Source organism: Apis dorsata, unplaced genomic scaffold (genome assembly GCF_000469605.1).
Source record: "Apis dorsata unplaced genomic scaffold, Apis dorsata 1.3 scaffold_710, whole genome shotgun sequence".
Lineage (NCBI taxonomy): Eukaryota > Metazoa > Arthropoda > Insecta > Hymenoptera > Apidae > Apis > Apis dorsata.
This window is the reverse complement of record NW_006263881.1, coordinates 13,260-27,121: the sequence shown is the minus strand read 5'-3', so window position 1 is coordinate 27,121 and position 13,862 is coordinate 13,260. Positions and strand designations below refer to the sequence as shown.

General features: G+C 16.6%; 1 protein-coding gene across 4 annotated transcripts in view; it reads left to right on the top strand.

Moving 5' to 3' along the window:
- LOC116186455 overlaps window positions 1–13,862 on the top strand; it is a 143,037-nt gene that overhangs the window by 122,607 nt on the left and 6,568 nt on the right. The window contains exon 1 of one of the 4 annotated variants that reach the window (XM_031513716.1): window positions 8,453–8,723. The exons of the other annotated variants lie outside the window; for them this stretch is intronic. Coding sequence (XP_031369576.1) covers window positions 8,546–8,723 — 178 coding nt within the window. The 5' untranslated portion in view covers window positions 8,453–8,545. Of the gene's footprint in view, window positions 1–8,452; window positions 8,724–13,862 lie in introns of those variants that run through there. 4 annotated transcript variants of the gene reach the window in all.

The following is a 13,862-nucleotide window of genomic DNA, read 5'->3' as shown; positions in this document are numbered from 1 at the left end:
CTTTTTTCTTTTTTTTTTTTTTTACAACTGAAGCCTATTCTTGATAATAGAAGTTTGTTTTTAACGATGCTTATTTTCTCGAATGTTTTTTTATTTTGATCGAAACTTGCAAAAGTCTGTTTATATATGATGATAAAATATTGAATTGAGTTAGGATTGTTCGAGAAAATTGATTTTGAATTAAATATTCGACAGAAAAAAATTTGAAATAATTTAGAATGAATATATTGGAAAGCTAAAATATTTCTAGAAACAAATATTATTTGAAAATATTATTTCGTGGACAAATGTGCTTTAATATTTATTATTCATTACAATGAAATGCAATGAGCATCAAAGATATTTTATTTTTTTCTTTTTTATTTCTTAATGGAAAATAAATTAAATTTTTTTCTTTATGTTATGTTATATGTTATATTTTCATTAGTTCAAATTTTCGAATAATTTTATTCGAAAGAAAAAAAATAAATAAATAAAATTTCAAATAAATAAAATTTCCTGATCTAACTTATTATTTTAAAAATTATATTAATGTATCTCATTGTAACATTTTCCTAGTGAATACAATGAATTTGATCAGTTATAAATAGATTGTAGATAATATGCAATATGCTTACATATATGTAAAATTTGTATATATATATATATAAATATGTAAAATGAAAAATATATATATAAAATGAAAAATAAATTATCTAAACTTAAAATCTGAAATATCTTAGAAATCTTTAGTTGTAAATAAAAATATAAAAATTTTATATAAAAATTAATTGCAAATAAAAATTTTTTGTATAAAAACTAATTATTTTTAAGAAAAATATAATAATTAATATTATAATATTAATAATAAATAATTTAATATTATCAATAATATGACAATGACAACTTATTATTTTTGACAATTTAATATTAATTTTAATTAACTGATGAATATAATATAATGAATGAATATATTTTTTATAATTTTTGTTTTATAAATATAAATCTAATATTTCCATATTAGTATTTTGAATAAAAAATAAAATTTTATTCATATTAATTTCATTTAAATAATATTTATTTTTAATAGCTAATCATTTTTTCTTAAATGAGATTTTCCATTATTCCGGAATAAATCTGAATGATTTTTATTTATTTGTTTTAAGCTTATATAAATCCATTTTATTTTATATTAATATATTATAGTAACCATTTTAATTTATATTAATTTATAATTTATTATATTTAATTAGAATTAAATTCATATATTTAAACAAATTTCAATAATCTTACATTTATATTATTCATCATTTATATTATTCATCATTTTTTTTTTAATTATTGATACATTTATTTAATAATTAATTCTTTCGTTTTAAAATTGTCTGTAGAATGTAATGATTCGAATATGATAAATTTATTTTGTTATTCGAATATTTTATATATCGAATATTATTCAACATACAATTAGTTACTATGAAACAAAAATATGTTTTTAGATGGAAAGCAAAATAATTCTCGGCAGATTTTCAATCGGAGCAATAAAAGCTGAAGCTGAAAACAAATGGAATGTCTGGAACCCCAGGGCAGAAAGAGCCGTATAGTCGGTCAAATATAGCAAACTCGAAATTTGCTAGTAGTAGGAGCAAAAAGGGGTGCCGTATATTCAAATTATGGGGTGACCCTTCTCGAAAACTTGACGAAGGGGAAAGAAGGAATTACCGTGTATAAGCCAGCAGGCTTGCTTCTCTAAAATCAATAACGCTGTTCCAACTTCGTACGCGCTGTTCAGTTAGTAAAACTCGTTCTGAAAATTTTACTCTGACATTAATTTTTTTCTCAAATGTAATATTATACGAATATAATACAGTACTAAGCATATATTATCGTTTAAAACTGATCATTTATTTATAATCATTATAGCAAATAAAGGAATTTATCCGTTTTATAAATTATTGTTATTAATAAATTACATAATTATTATGAATATTTTGAAATTATGATTTTTATAATGATCAATCAAAAATAAAATTGAAAATATATTCTAAAGAAAATACCTTTTTTGTTATGAAATATATTTTTATATATATTTTTTTAATAGCATATTACAATGATTACAAAATTTTTACAATTTAAAAAAATTTATATATCAATATTTGATTATTCAGTAATAAATTTAAAAATTAAATTTATGAATTTAATTGAATTTAAAATGAAAATAAATTGTAATGAATATCAATAATATGTGTATTATTTTTTAATGTTAAATATTGAATTTAAAAATTTAAAATTTAAAAATTAATTTCGTTGTTCTAATTAATATGACAAATATAAAATGTAAAATATATTCTACTTTTATATTTATCATATAATATATATATAACTAATAATTCTTATAATAAATATTGTATTTTGTTAGAATTATTATTTATATAATTTAATTCCATTCTTGATTAAATTTCAAATAAATAATTTGTAATAAATGATTATGAATGCAATAATATAATACAATGAAAAACTTTGTAGTGACAAAGCATATATTTTTTTAACATTTTTTAAATTATTACATTATTAAATTTTTAATTTATTGTAATTTTATATTGTAAAAACTTGTATATTGTAATTTAGATGTTTACATCTAAATTAAAAAACAAGCTATTCTCTAGATTTTGAATTGTATTATGTAATAAAAATATAAATTTGAACTCTCTTGCATCTTTTAGAAAATAATATTTTAGATTATTTTAAATTATGTAGTTTATTGCTTATGCAAATTTATAAAATTGAAAAATTAATTAAGAATTAAAATTAAAATTTATTGAATCAATAACTAATTCTATCTGAAAGCCAGATCCATTTATTTCAAAATTTAATTATATATATCATTTTAGTATCATTATTATTATTTCATAAAAATAAATAAAGATACATTCATGTTATATATATTAAATATAATTAGTAATTAGTATGAATAATTTCAAATCAAATATAGACTATTATATGATCAATTTTTTTATTCTAATTCTACTAAATAATGAAAAAAGTTTTTAAGTAAAGAATTTTCGTGACCATATTTTTTCAATTAGATATATTTTTTTTAATATTAAGTTAAAATATTATAAGTTCTTTTTAATTTTCTTACAATTGCTATAAATAAATTTATCTGTTCTTATTCTTATTACGTAAATAATAATTTTCTTTAAAATTAAATAATATTGTAAAAACTTCTTTCACTTTTTCTCAGTTTCTAATTAATGTTTTTTCATAATTATTTTATAATTAATATTCAATCGATGTGCTTTGTGCAAATACGTATTATTAAAAATCTCTTCATATTTCGATCTTTTATAAATATGAAAAATAATATTTAATATTGGTTAAATCTTTTGTATGATACAACTTTCTTTGGATCAGATAAAATTTATGGGATTGTTTCTTGCATGGAAATCTGTATGTAATGTGAATTTTAAGGACAAGCTTCTATCCTATTTTTAAATCGATCTTATAGTTGTTCGTGTCTTCATGAAAATTTGCCAAATTAAGATTCTGTATTTCGAACTTCGATAACTGTAGGTTCAGAATGGAATAATTCTTGATAAATATTTCAACGATAACAATAAGAATTCTCACTAATAGATTCGCAAACGTGAATATTTGAAAAAAAATCACTAATGTTTTATTTCTTACATTTAAAATTAATAATTTTAAAATCATGAATCCTGTTTTGAATGGCAAAATTACTATTAAATATTATTCTATTTTTTAATGTAATCTAAATCTATAAACCTTATATTTATATAAAATTGTATATCTAAGTATATATATTTTTTTTAATTTAAAAAATTCCACAAGCATTTTATAATTGTTTTCTATCATATTAAAATATTCATCAATAATGTTTTATTATAAATACATTCTAAATAACTATCAAATATTCTGATTTTATATTCTGTTTTTGAAGTATTTTGATACTTGATAAATAAATTAAATTACGATATTTATAATTTGACATTATTTATTGATATGATATATCGAAAATTTTTGTCTCATTTTTTATTTTCATATTTAGTTATAAAAAACTAATGTTTATACGTTTTGAGTCATAACATCATAAGATAAAATTGCCATGTACTATTCATGTTAATATCTATTTCGAATTAATAATCAATAATAATAAAAGAATAAGAATCAAAAAAAAAAAATTAAATTAAATAATAATAATAATTTTAGAATTAATGATATTTGAATGTATTATTAAAAAAAATATGTAAAATTTGCTTATAAAAACGTTACAGTATTATATAGGATTAAGGATTAAAAATTTAATTATTTTTAATATTATCATTGTTATCCATAATTCAATTATTAATTATCCATTAATTATCCATTAACAAAATCAAAAGAAACAAAGTTATTTTATTAGATTTCAAATACTAAAATAGAATTTTTTAATTTTTTAATTTCTTTTATTTTTTTTTTATTTTGAAAATATTTAATAATGTAAACTTATATGTATAAGTTCTCCTTATATCCTCTTATATTTATGTAATTAAAAAGTTATTATTAATTAATAATATATTTATTTAATTAAAACTAAAAAATATATAAATATTAATAATAAATAAATTTCAACAATCAAATAATAAATAAAAATTGCTTAAAAATATCTATAAATGAAAATATGATTTAAAATTTTATTTGAAAAATTCATTAAAAAATATGCAAGAAAAAAGAAAATATGATTCAAAAGATATCTATAATATATTTATAAGATAGAAATAAAACTGAAAATTTTTTCTTTTGTATAATAATATATTAAATACATAATAACAGTAATGAATTCATAAATTATAAAATATTGATTATAAACTTTCTATGATATATATGTATTCTCTATGAATACAATCTTACAAAATAAATTAATTAAATTATTAATATTAAAATTAATATTAGAAATGTTCATTGTAAAATCATTACAATTATGTGTATATAAGTTATGATAAATGACATATAACTTTTAAAATATTGATACTCAAACTTTGGTAAAACTATTGATAAAACTAATTTTTGCTATAAATTATATTATTGACTATCTAGATTTAATTTTTATATAGAATTATATAGAATTTATTATATTAAATTGAATTTGTAGATTTTACTTGTTTTATGTTCATTATTATATTATGTTCAATATTTCATTCATTATTTTGTTATTAATTTTTTAAAAAAATTTATTAGTATTATTAAATATTACATTTAAATTTCATTATCAAATTTTATAAGAATATTATTTGATCTAATCTCTATTTATAACTAATATATTTATAATTTAATATATAATTCATTAGATTACTGTAAAGAAGTTGGAAATCTTATCGAATGTAATTAAAATATTATTTAATCTAATCTCTATTTATAATTTAATATATTAGATTAATATAAAGAAATTAGAAATTTTTATTTAAAATTAATGAATTAAATGAAAAAATTACAATAGAATACAATAGAATATTTAATTTTTTTGTTTTTTATATTATCTGTATTCGCTGTCCTTGAATCAATTTGGATATTGATTCATCATGTTGATGTATACTGACATTATTTTTAGTCGTTTGTTAAGAACGACCTTTACAAGTTAACCTTTGAATGCGATATAGTTAATATGTAACATTGAATCACATTTTTCAATCATATAATAAATATATATATATAATGTATCAAAATTAAATAAAATTTGTATTATAGATATATCAATTTTTTCTATATTTAATAAGATTTTTTTTGAAAATATATTCTGCGTTAATTAATTTAAAGTTATAGGTAATAGCTTTAATTATTATTATGTTGTTTATGTTTTTTGAGTATGAACTTTGATGTCATTAAAACATTACTACATTATTATAGGTTATTGAACATTCGATGAAGCTTTGCTCAATTGCACTTAATCCAGTTTTTCTTTATTTCGATTTTTTAATTATACAAATCATTGTATTCATAAATTATTATTATATTATATATTATATATTATATATTATATTATTATATTTATTATTATATTATTTATATTTATTATTATATTTATTATATTTATTATATTATTATTATTATATTATATATTATTAATATTATTAATTCAATACGACATCCAAGAAAACAAAATTTATATAATATTATAATATAATTTTAATAATCAATAATTAAATAAGTACATGAACAACTTTGATGAATAATAATACAATGCATATAATAATGCATATAAAAATTAGAATCATTCTTTACTATAATTCATAGATTACGTTATTTTACTGTTATTATTCGGATGCTTCATTAAACTAATAATTTATATATATTTTATATATAATAATTTGTTTAATGAACATTGCAGAAATTAATTACAAGAAGAATTCTAATTAGACGTAATTCTTAATTCTTTGATCTTTTTTTGTAGCCCAAACAATAGATGAAAAAATATGTTTCTTCGATTAATTAATATTTTTCCTCAAACAATAAATTTGATCTTTATCGAATTATGAATGATGATGGTGTGATTGGTATGCGATATGAAATGTGGATTTTTTCTAATATAATATCTTTAATTGAAGATAGTTTATATACAATTGAATACAATATTTATTAATTGAATCAATATATATACATATATTGTATAGAGAATAAAAATGCATCTAAAATTTTTGTACTAATTAATTAACGTATAATACATTTAAAAAAAAATAAAAATGACTTTAATGTAACAAAGGAATAATAAATATAAGTACATGTTTGTAGAATAATTATTTTATATTTGAATTATTCATATTATATTAAATATAATAATATATATTATATTTGAATTATTTCAAATATAATATATATTAAATTTTATAAGATATAGATAAATATAATATATATTATATTTGAATTATTTCAAATATAATATATATTAAATTTTATAAGATATAGATAAATATAATATATATTATATTTGAATTATTTCAAATATAATATATATTAAATTTTATAAGATATAGATAAATATAATATATATTATATTTGAATTATTTCAAATATAATATATATTAAATTTTATAAGATATAGATAAATACTTTTTTCATAATAAAAGAGATGAAATCAATGCAAAAAATCTAATACATTTAATCTACATACATTGAATTTTATATATTATACATATTTTATTCAGTATTGTTATAAATTTTTTTATTAAAAAATAAAATTGTTTAAGCGTATGAATATATTTTTTTTTATATTATTTGTCGTATATTGCAGCGATTGGTTAAATTTCAACAAAATCTGCTCAAAAATTTTCGAGACTCATTTTCTTTTTTCATCATTCAATATTTGATCTCATTAAATAAGAAAAGAAAATAAATATAGAGGCAACGAGATAGAAAGAGTATAATAAGAAAGATAAATTTAATTCATTTTCTGCAATTTTAATCTTATTTTTATGAAAATAGTACCAATGAATTGTTGAAATTTTTTCGATTAAAATGAACCCAAATACGATATATATCAAATTTAATTTTAATAAACAAATCATTGGATTTATTAATTAATTATTAGTAAGGATAATTAATTATTAAGTTAATTAATAATAGAACTAATAAATTATTAATAAAATTAATTGTCATATTTGAAATCATTTTAATTGAAAAAATTTCAACAATTCATTGGTGTTATTTTCATAAAGTGAAATCGAAATTAAAGAAAGTAAAATTGAATCAAAATTTTTTTTTTGTAATATTAATTTTTTATCTATCTTCTTTTATTTTTATTTATTTTTATTGTTTGTACTATTATTATTATTATATTATTCTATTATTATTTATAATTTTGTATTATTGTACTGTATTATTGTTACTCGTTTGTACAAATCAATTTTTGAAGAAAAAAATTGCTAGATTCCGAATTTATAATTAATAAAATTTAACTGTACTTTTACTCTAGTATATTATATATAATATAATGCTTTTATATAATAACAATGTAAGTTATTTTCACGATTTTTTTGAACTAGAATTTTTATTTTAAATTATTTGTGACAAAATATTATTTTGTAAATCTGTAAATTAAAATCTTTTGTTGTAATTTAATTTTTTGTGACACAAATTTTTAAAATAAATATAATAAATAAACTTTCAAATTGCATATCACAAAAATTTTATTTTCATAAAATACAAAAATAAGATTGTATATTATATAAGATTGTTATATAAGATTATTATATATATAATAATTAAATAAAAAATTAAAAAATAAATTAAATAAATATTTAATGAAAAATATTCCATAGATATATCATAATATTAAAAAAATAAAACCATGTTATGAAAAAATTAAGATGAATTTTTGATTTATAAACGATCATTAAGAATTAATAATTCGTAAAGATGTCTACATTTACAATTATCTACATTTTACATTCTAACATTAAAAGTATCAAATATGATTATTTATTTAATCAAAATCATTTAATTAATTCCTAAATCGTCATCGATCATTTCTTGATGTCAATGGAAAATCTAATATCGGTCATTGCTAACTCTGATGGAAATCAATCTATTTACATTTACAAACGTTTGCAAACATAATGCGCATGCGCATTACATTGACTTGCCGATATTCACAAACCTTTTGTATACACAAGCAGACAGGGGCGATTTTATAGCAGCAGTAGTAGCGATAGTACATCCTTCTATTGAATCGTGCAACCGGTTTTGGTATTGTACATTTCATATTCTTTATATTCTTTTATGTTAACGGGAACTTAAATAATGCAAATATGATACTATCAGTAATGACAAAATATGTATTAATACATAATTGTGTATTGAAAAAAAAATTAGATTGCGAATTTTTACTAAAATATTTTTAGCTAAAACATTCAAATATTCAATTAATATATCAATAATAGAATATATATCATAATATTTAATAATATTATACTCAAATATATACTCAAAATTATGTAAAAAATATATATTTGAAATACATAAATTTTATATATATTTATAAATATGAATAACAAATTATGAATAATTTGTTAATTTCTATTACAAATTTATTTGTTGATTTCTATTACAAATATATAATATAATAATACTTTTTTCGAAATTTTTTTTTGATAAATTAATATTTATCTAAAATGAAAAATTTATAGATTGAAATAAAACTGAAATAAAAAATTATTTTATCTGAAAATAAACTGAAATAAATCGTGTAAAATGCATATATATATTTGAATTTTATATTAATTTTATATTATATTATTATTATTATTATATAGAGTATAACATATAATATGTTATATAATGACTTTCATGCTAATTTGTTTGTTATTATATCATACAACAATTTTTTATTAAAGATAGTTTATTAAAAAATATTTTTAAAATATAAAAAATTACATAATAAAAAATGTTAATAATTATCAAATCCTTGCTAAATCTTGTAATATATTTAAACTTCTAAAAAATACTAATAAATACTTAAATTTTTTATTAAAAATTTTTCAATTATTGTATTTATATTTTTAATTCTTTTTTTTTTTTTGAAAATTTCTGAAAATTGAAAATTTCTAAAAATATCTCTAAAATGATATAAAATATTTTAGTTATTTTATTATAATTAAATTTCATAAATACATAATAATTTAAATATATTTAATTAAAAAATAAATAATTTAAGTAAAATTATATATTAAAAGATTTTCAAGAAGTGATCAATATTATGAGAAAGAAACATAAATTTTAGTTGATTTAAAACATTTAATTATTTACTTGTTATTTGTTGAATTTTTTTACATATTTTGTAATTAAGTTTTTAATTAACATGATACTTCCAGTAAGATATACAATGTCTTTAATTAATTAAAAAGCATTAAAATTAAAGCAATAAAATTTCTTTGATATTTTTGGACTGGTTTATTTTTATTTAGAACTTTTCATTCGTTATAAATAGTTATATTTAATATTACTTTAAATTCTATTTCTCAGAAATGATGATGCATACATATCTTTATTTTGTTTTTATATAAATGTATAAACCATTATATTAAGTTAATATAATAATAAATTCATTTATAAAGTTATATTATAAAGCGTTTCTTTATAAAGATATTAAATACTATTTCTTATAAGATATTAAATACTATATTTAAAAATTATCTATTCAATTATGTATATATTATTGTTATATTTTGAGTAAATTAAATATTTCTTCATTATATTATATAGAACTTTTTGTTATTTATATTGAAAAATTTCGATACATTTATCTATATTTATTTTTTCAGTTTAACGTTACTTTTTAAACGATTTTCCACTGAGAGAATTTTGTTATATATATGTAAAATAAATAAAAATCAGAAAAGCACGCTTTAGTAAATCTGTGGCTGGAATAAAACATCGCAATCCAACTTGAATAATTTTTATGTTGGAAAATATACGATCGTGCATTTCGTAATAGAAAATAAGTTTTTTTTTGGATGGCATATTTAATTGATAAAATTGATAATAATAGTTATCAGTATTAATGATAAGTAATAATTATTAAATGTTATTATTTCTTTAAGTATCAGAAATAGTTCAGATGAAAATTTTATGATACCGAGAATGATATATTATGATGGCAATTATTTAAGCTTGAGATAGCTTTTAAAGATTACAACTAAATTTTTATGAAATTTTATATTTTTTTATTGTATATTATATATTCTAGCTAAAATCGAGACATATTCAAAACACTACACTACATATATATATATTTTAAGTCGTTGTGGAATCATTAATTCTCAAAATTGTATTTATCGATATTAACTTACTCAATATACGTTGTAAAAAAATTGCTCAGTCTTATTATCTTGTCAGTCATTTTAACTCTAATGTAACTTTAATAAAGACTTTAATACTAGTACTTAGTAACTAGTAAAGATTTTATTTAATAGATTCAATGTAAAAATTGTAAAATATGGATAAGATGTCTTTAAAATAACTAATACTTATTCAAATTTTACAAATTTACAAATTAAATTAGATTTTAAAAATAAATATATAACTAACTATATTTGATATATTTGATATCATCTCAAAATTTTGATCTATGAACTGCACATTAATATAAAATTTATTATTATTAAAATTGTAACATTATTGAAATTATAAAATATATAATTTATTTTGAATTAATTAAGAAAGAATCAAAAATGAATACTTTTCGTTACATTATTTGCTAATGTCAATGATATAATATTATTCATTTAGATTATTTCATATTTTGCTTTCTTTCAAATTTTCTTTTCAGGAGTTATCCAAGATATTTTCAATGTAAAATATTTATCTGTCTTATGTAACAAATGTCAATAATATTCTTTTCCAGGAATTCTTGGAAAACAATACTTTACATCATCTTCTAAAAATAAATATAATAAATACATAAGAATCATCCAAGCATTTTTGTTTTTGTTTTTCAAAACGTAATTGTATATATATTTATGTAGTATTTTTATATCACAGCCATAAAATGTTCGATTTTATTTTTCTTTTATCGATATAATTTGTTTATATTTTTTTAAATTAATGATTAACTTTTTAAATTATTGCAAATGATATGATTAAATGAGAATATTTTATCATTTATATTTTTATTAATTACAATATAATGAAATACTTATTAATCAAAGTTTGATTTAATAAAAAATTTTTTTATTAGAAAGTTAAAATTATAAAAAATTAAAACTTTAAAAATCATTATTAATAACTTTATAATGCTTATTTTTTATATTTACTAATTTTTTATATTTTATATTTCAATGATAGATCATTTTCAATTTTCTTGAAAGCTCTATTAACTAGTAATTTTTAAGCTATAAGAAAAAAGTTTATAAGAATAGCATAGAAATTCAGTAATAAAGATATTAAAATTTATTTCTTTATAATAAAACAATTGATAAAACACTATTCATTTTTGTAAGTTTTAAATTGACATAAATATTATATAACGATACATTTAAACACTAAAATTTAAATGATTTACATATTTATAATTCTAAAAATTCATTGTTATATTTCAATTTGTTAAAAAAAAAATAAATTAACTAATCAATTTTCTTTTAATTAGACAATTAATTTTTAATTTTTAAAAAAAATATAAATGTTTATCGTACATATACGTTTTTTCATAATATAATTATTCATATAAGTATAAATATAAATTCAAATTAATTATATTATATGTTCTAAATGTTATTTGTTACGCTTCTTTGCATTATATTTTGAATATCAGTATAGGAAATATTGCATCATAATACTTTGTTATCTGTTAAACCACGATTTAAAGATATATTCGTGAAATCGATCTGTCATTTGTTTGTTTCTTGTCATCATATCAAATGGCATGATATCTAACTAAATCAATTTGGATGGAAAGTATTATACTACTGTTATTCGCTTAAAGTTAGCACAGAAAAAATTTATGTTTTTTTTTCGTATCATTAGAATTAAAAATTAAATATTTCGAAATTTCGAAAATCTTCAAAATTCAAAAAAAATGTCAAATTCTCAAATCTCGAAACTTTTTTGTTATTTTAATGATTATGAAACTTAATTTTAAAAAATATACAAAAATATTGACAATATGAATTTATTTTTATTTAATTATTCGATTAAATTTTATGCAGATTCATTTTAATTGATATTATTAATTTATTATAATAAATAGAATATGAATGCACGAAATAAAATAGTTATATAAAATATAGTAGAATTTTTATATTTGTCATATTTTTTTGACAAGAAAATATTTCAATATTCGTTTAAAAATATAATATATATTCAATTGTCAAATTTCATTGCCCAACATTTGTAAGAATATAATTTTTTCATCATTTTGATAAAAATTAAATTTCTATTCAAAATTTTACTTATTTTTGTTTTAAAAAATTGATTCTATGTTCTTTATTCAAGAATAAATTAATGACGAATATAAAGGTTTTACCTAGAATCAATTAAAATCGATATTAAGAATATATGAATGATATTAAGAATATAATAATAATTATTTATTACTGATAATAATATATTATATTTAATTTGCTATTTGTAATTTTTCCATGAATATATACTATCAAAAAAAATAAAATTCAAAAAAATGTCTATATTATCAAGATCTTGTAAATGGAAATTTAAAAACTCCTCTCATTTTTTCTAAAATAACATCTTAAAATATTTGTTTCTAAAAATGGATTTCAATTAATTTTTAAAAAAATAATTTATGATCATCAATAAAAAGTGAAGTAACATTGATTTTGAAAAGAAACTTTTGTATAAAATTTTTATATAATATATATCTTGAGTTATAATTACCATTTTAATTAGTACTATTAATATTACCATTAGTAATATTCAAGAATCATCGATTCTTGTTTAATAATTGTTTAAATATTTTTTGTTATATCATTCTTCAAACTATGTAGAAAGGAATATTTCAAGTAAATATTGTTAGATTTGATGACAAAATTTATTATTTAAATAATAAAAAATAATCTCAATAATAACGCTAGACAAATCTGTGCAGCAAATGAATATTAATTAAAAACAATGTTTGATGACGTAAAAGTATTTGCGTTATGAGATCTCAAGGTCTTTTTGATTATAATATTTTCATTATGAATAAACACATTCATTATTTAATTATTGTCTTTTATAGATATAGGGAACATTTTCAAATATTTGTTTTTCTTTGATTGATATTTGATTTTTTCTTTATGTATGTGCATGTAATCATTTAATAATTTAATTAATAAAAATCAATTTTATCTTGTTATAATAATATAATAATTATATATTATTCTTTTCATATTATTGTT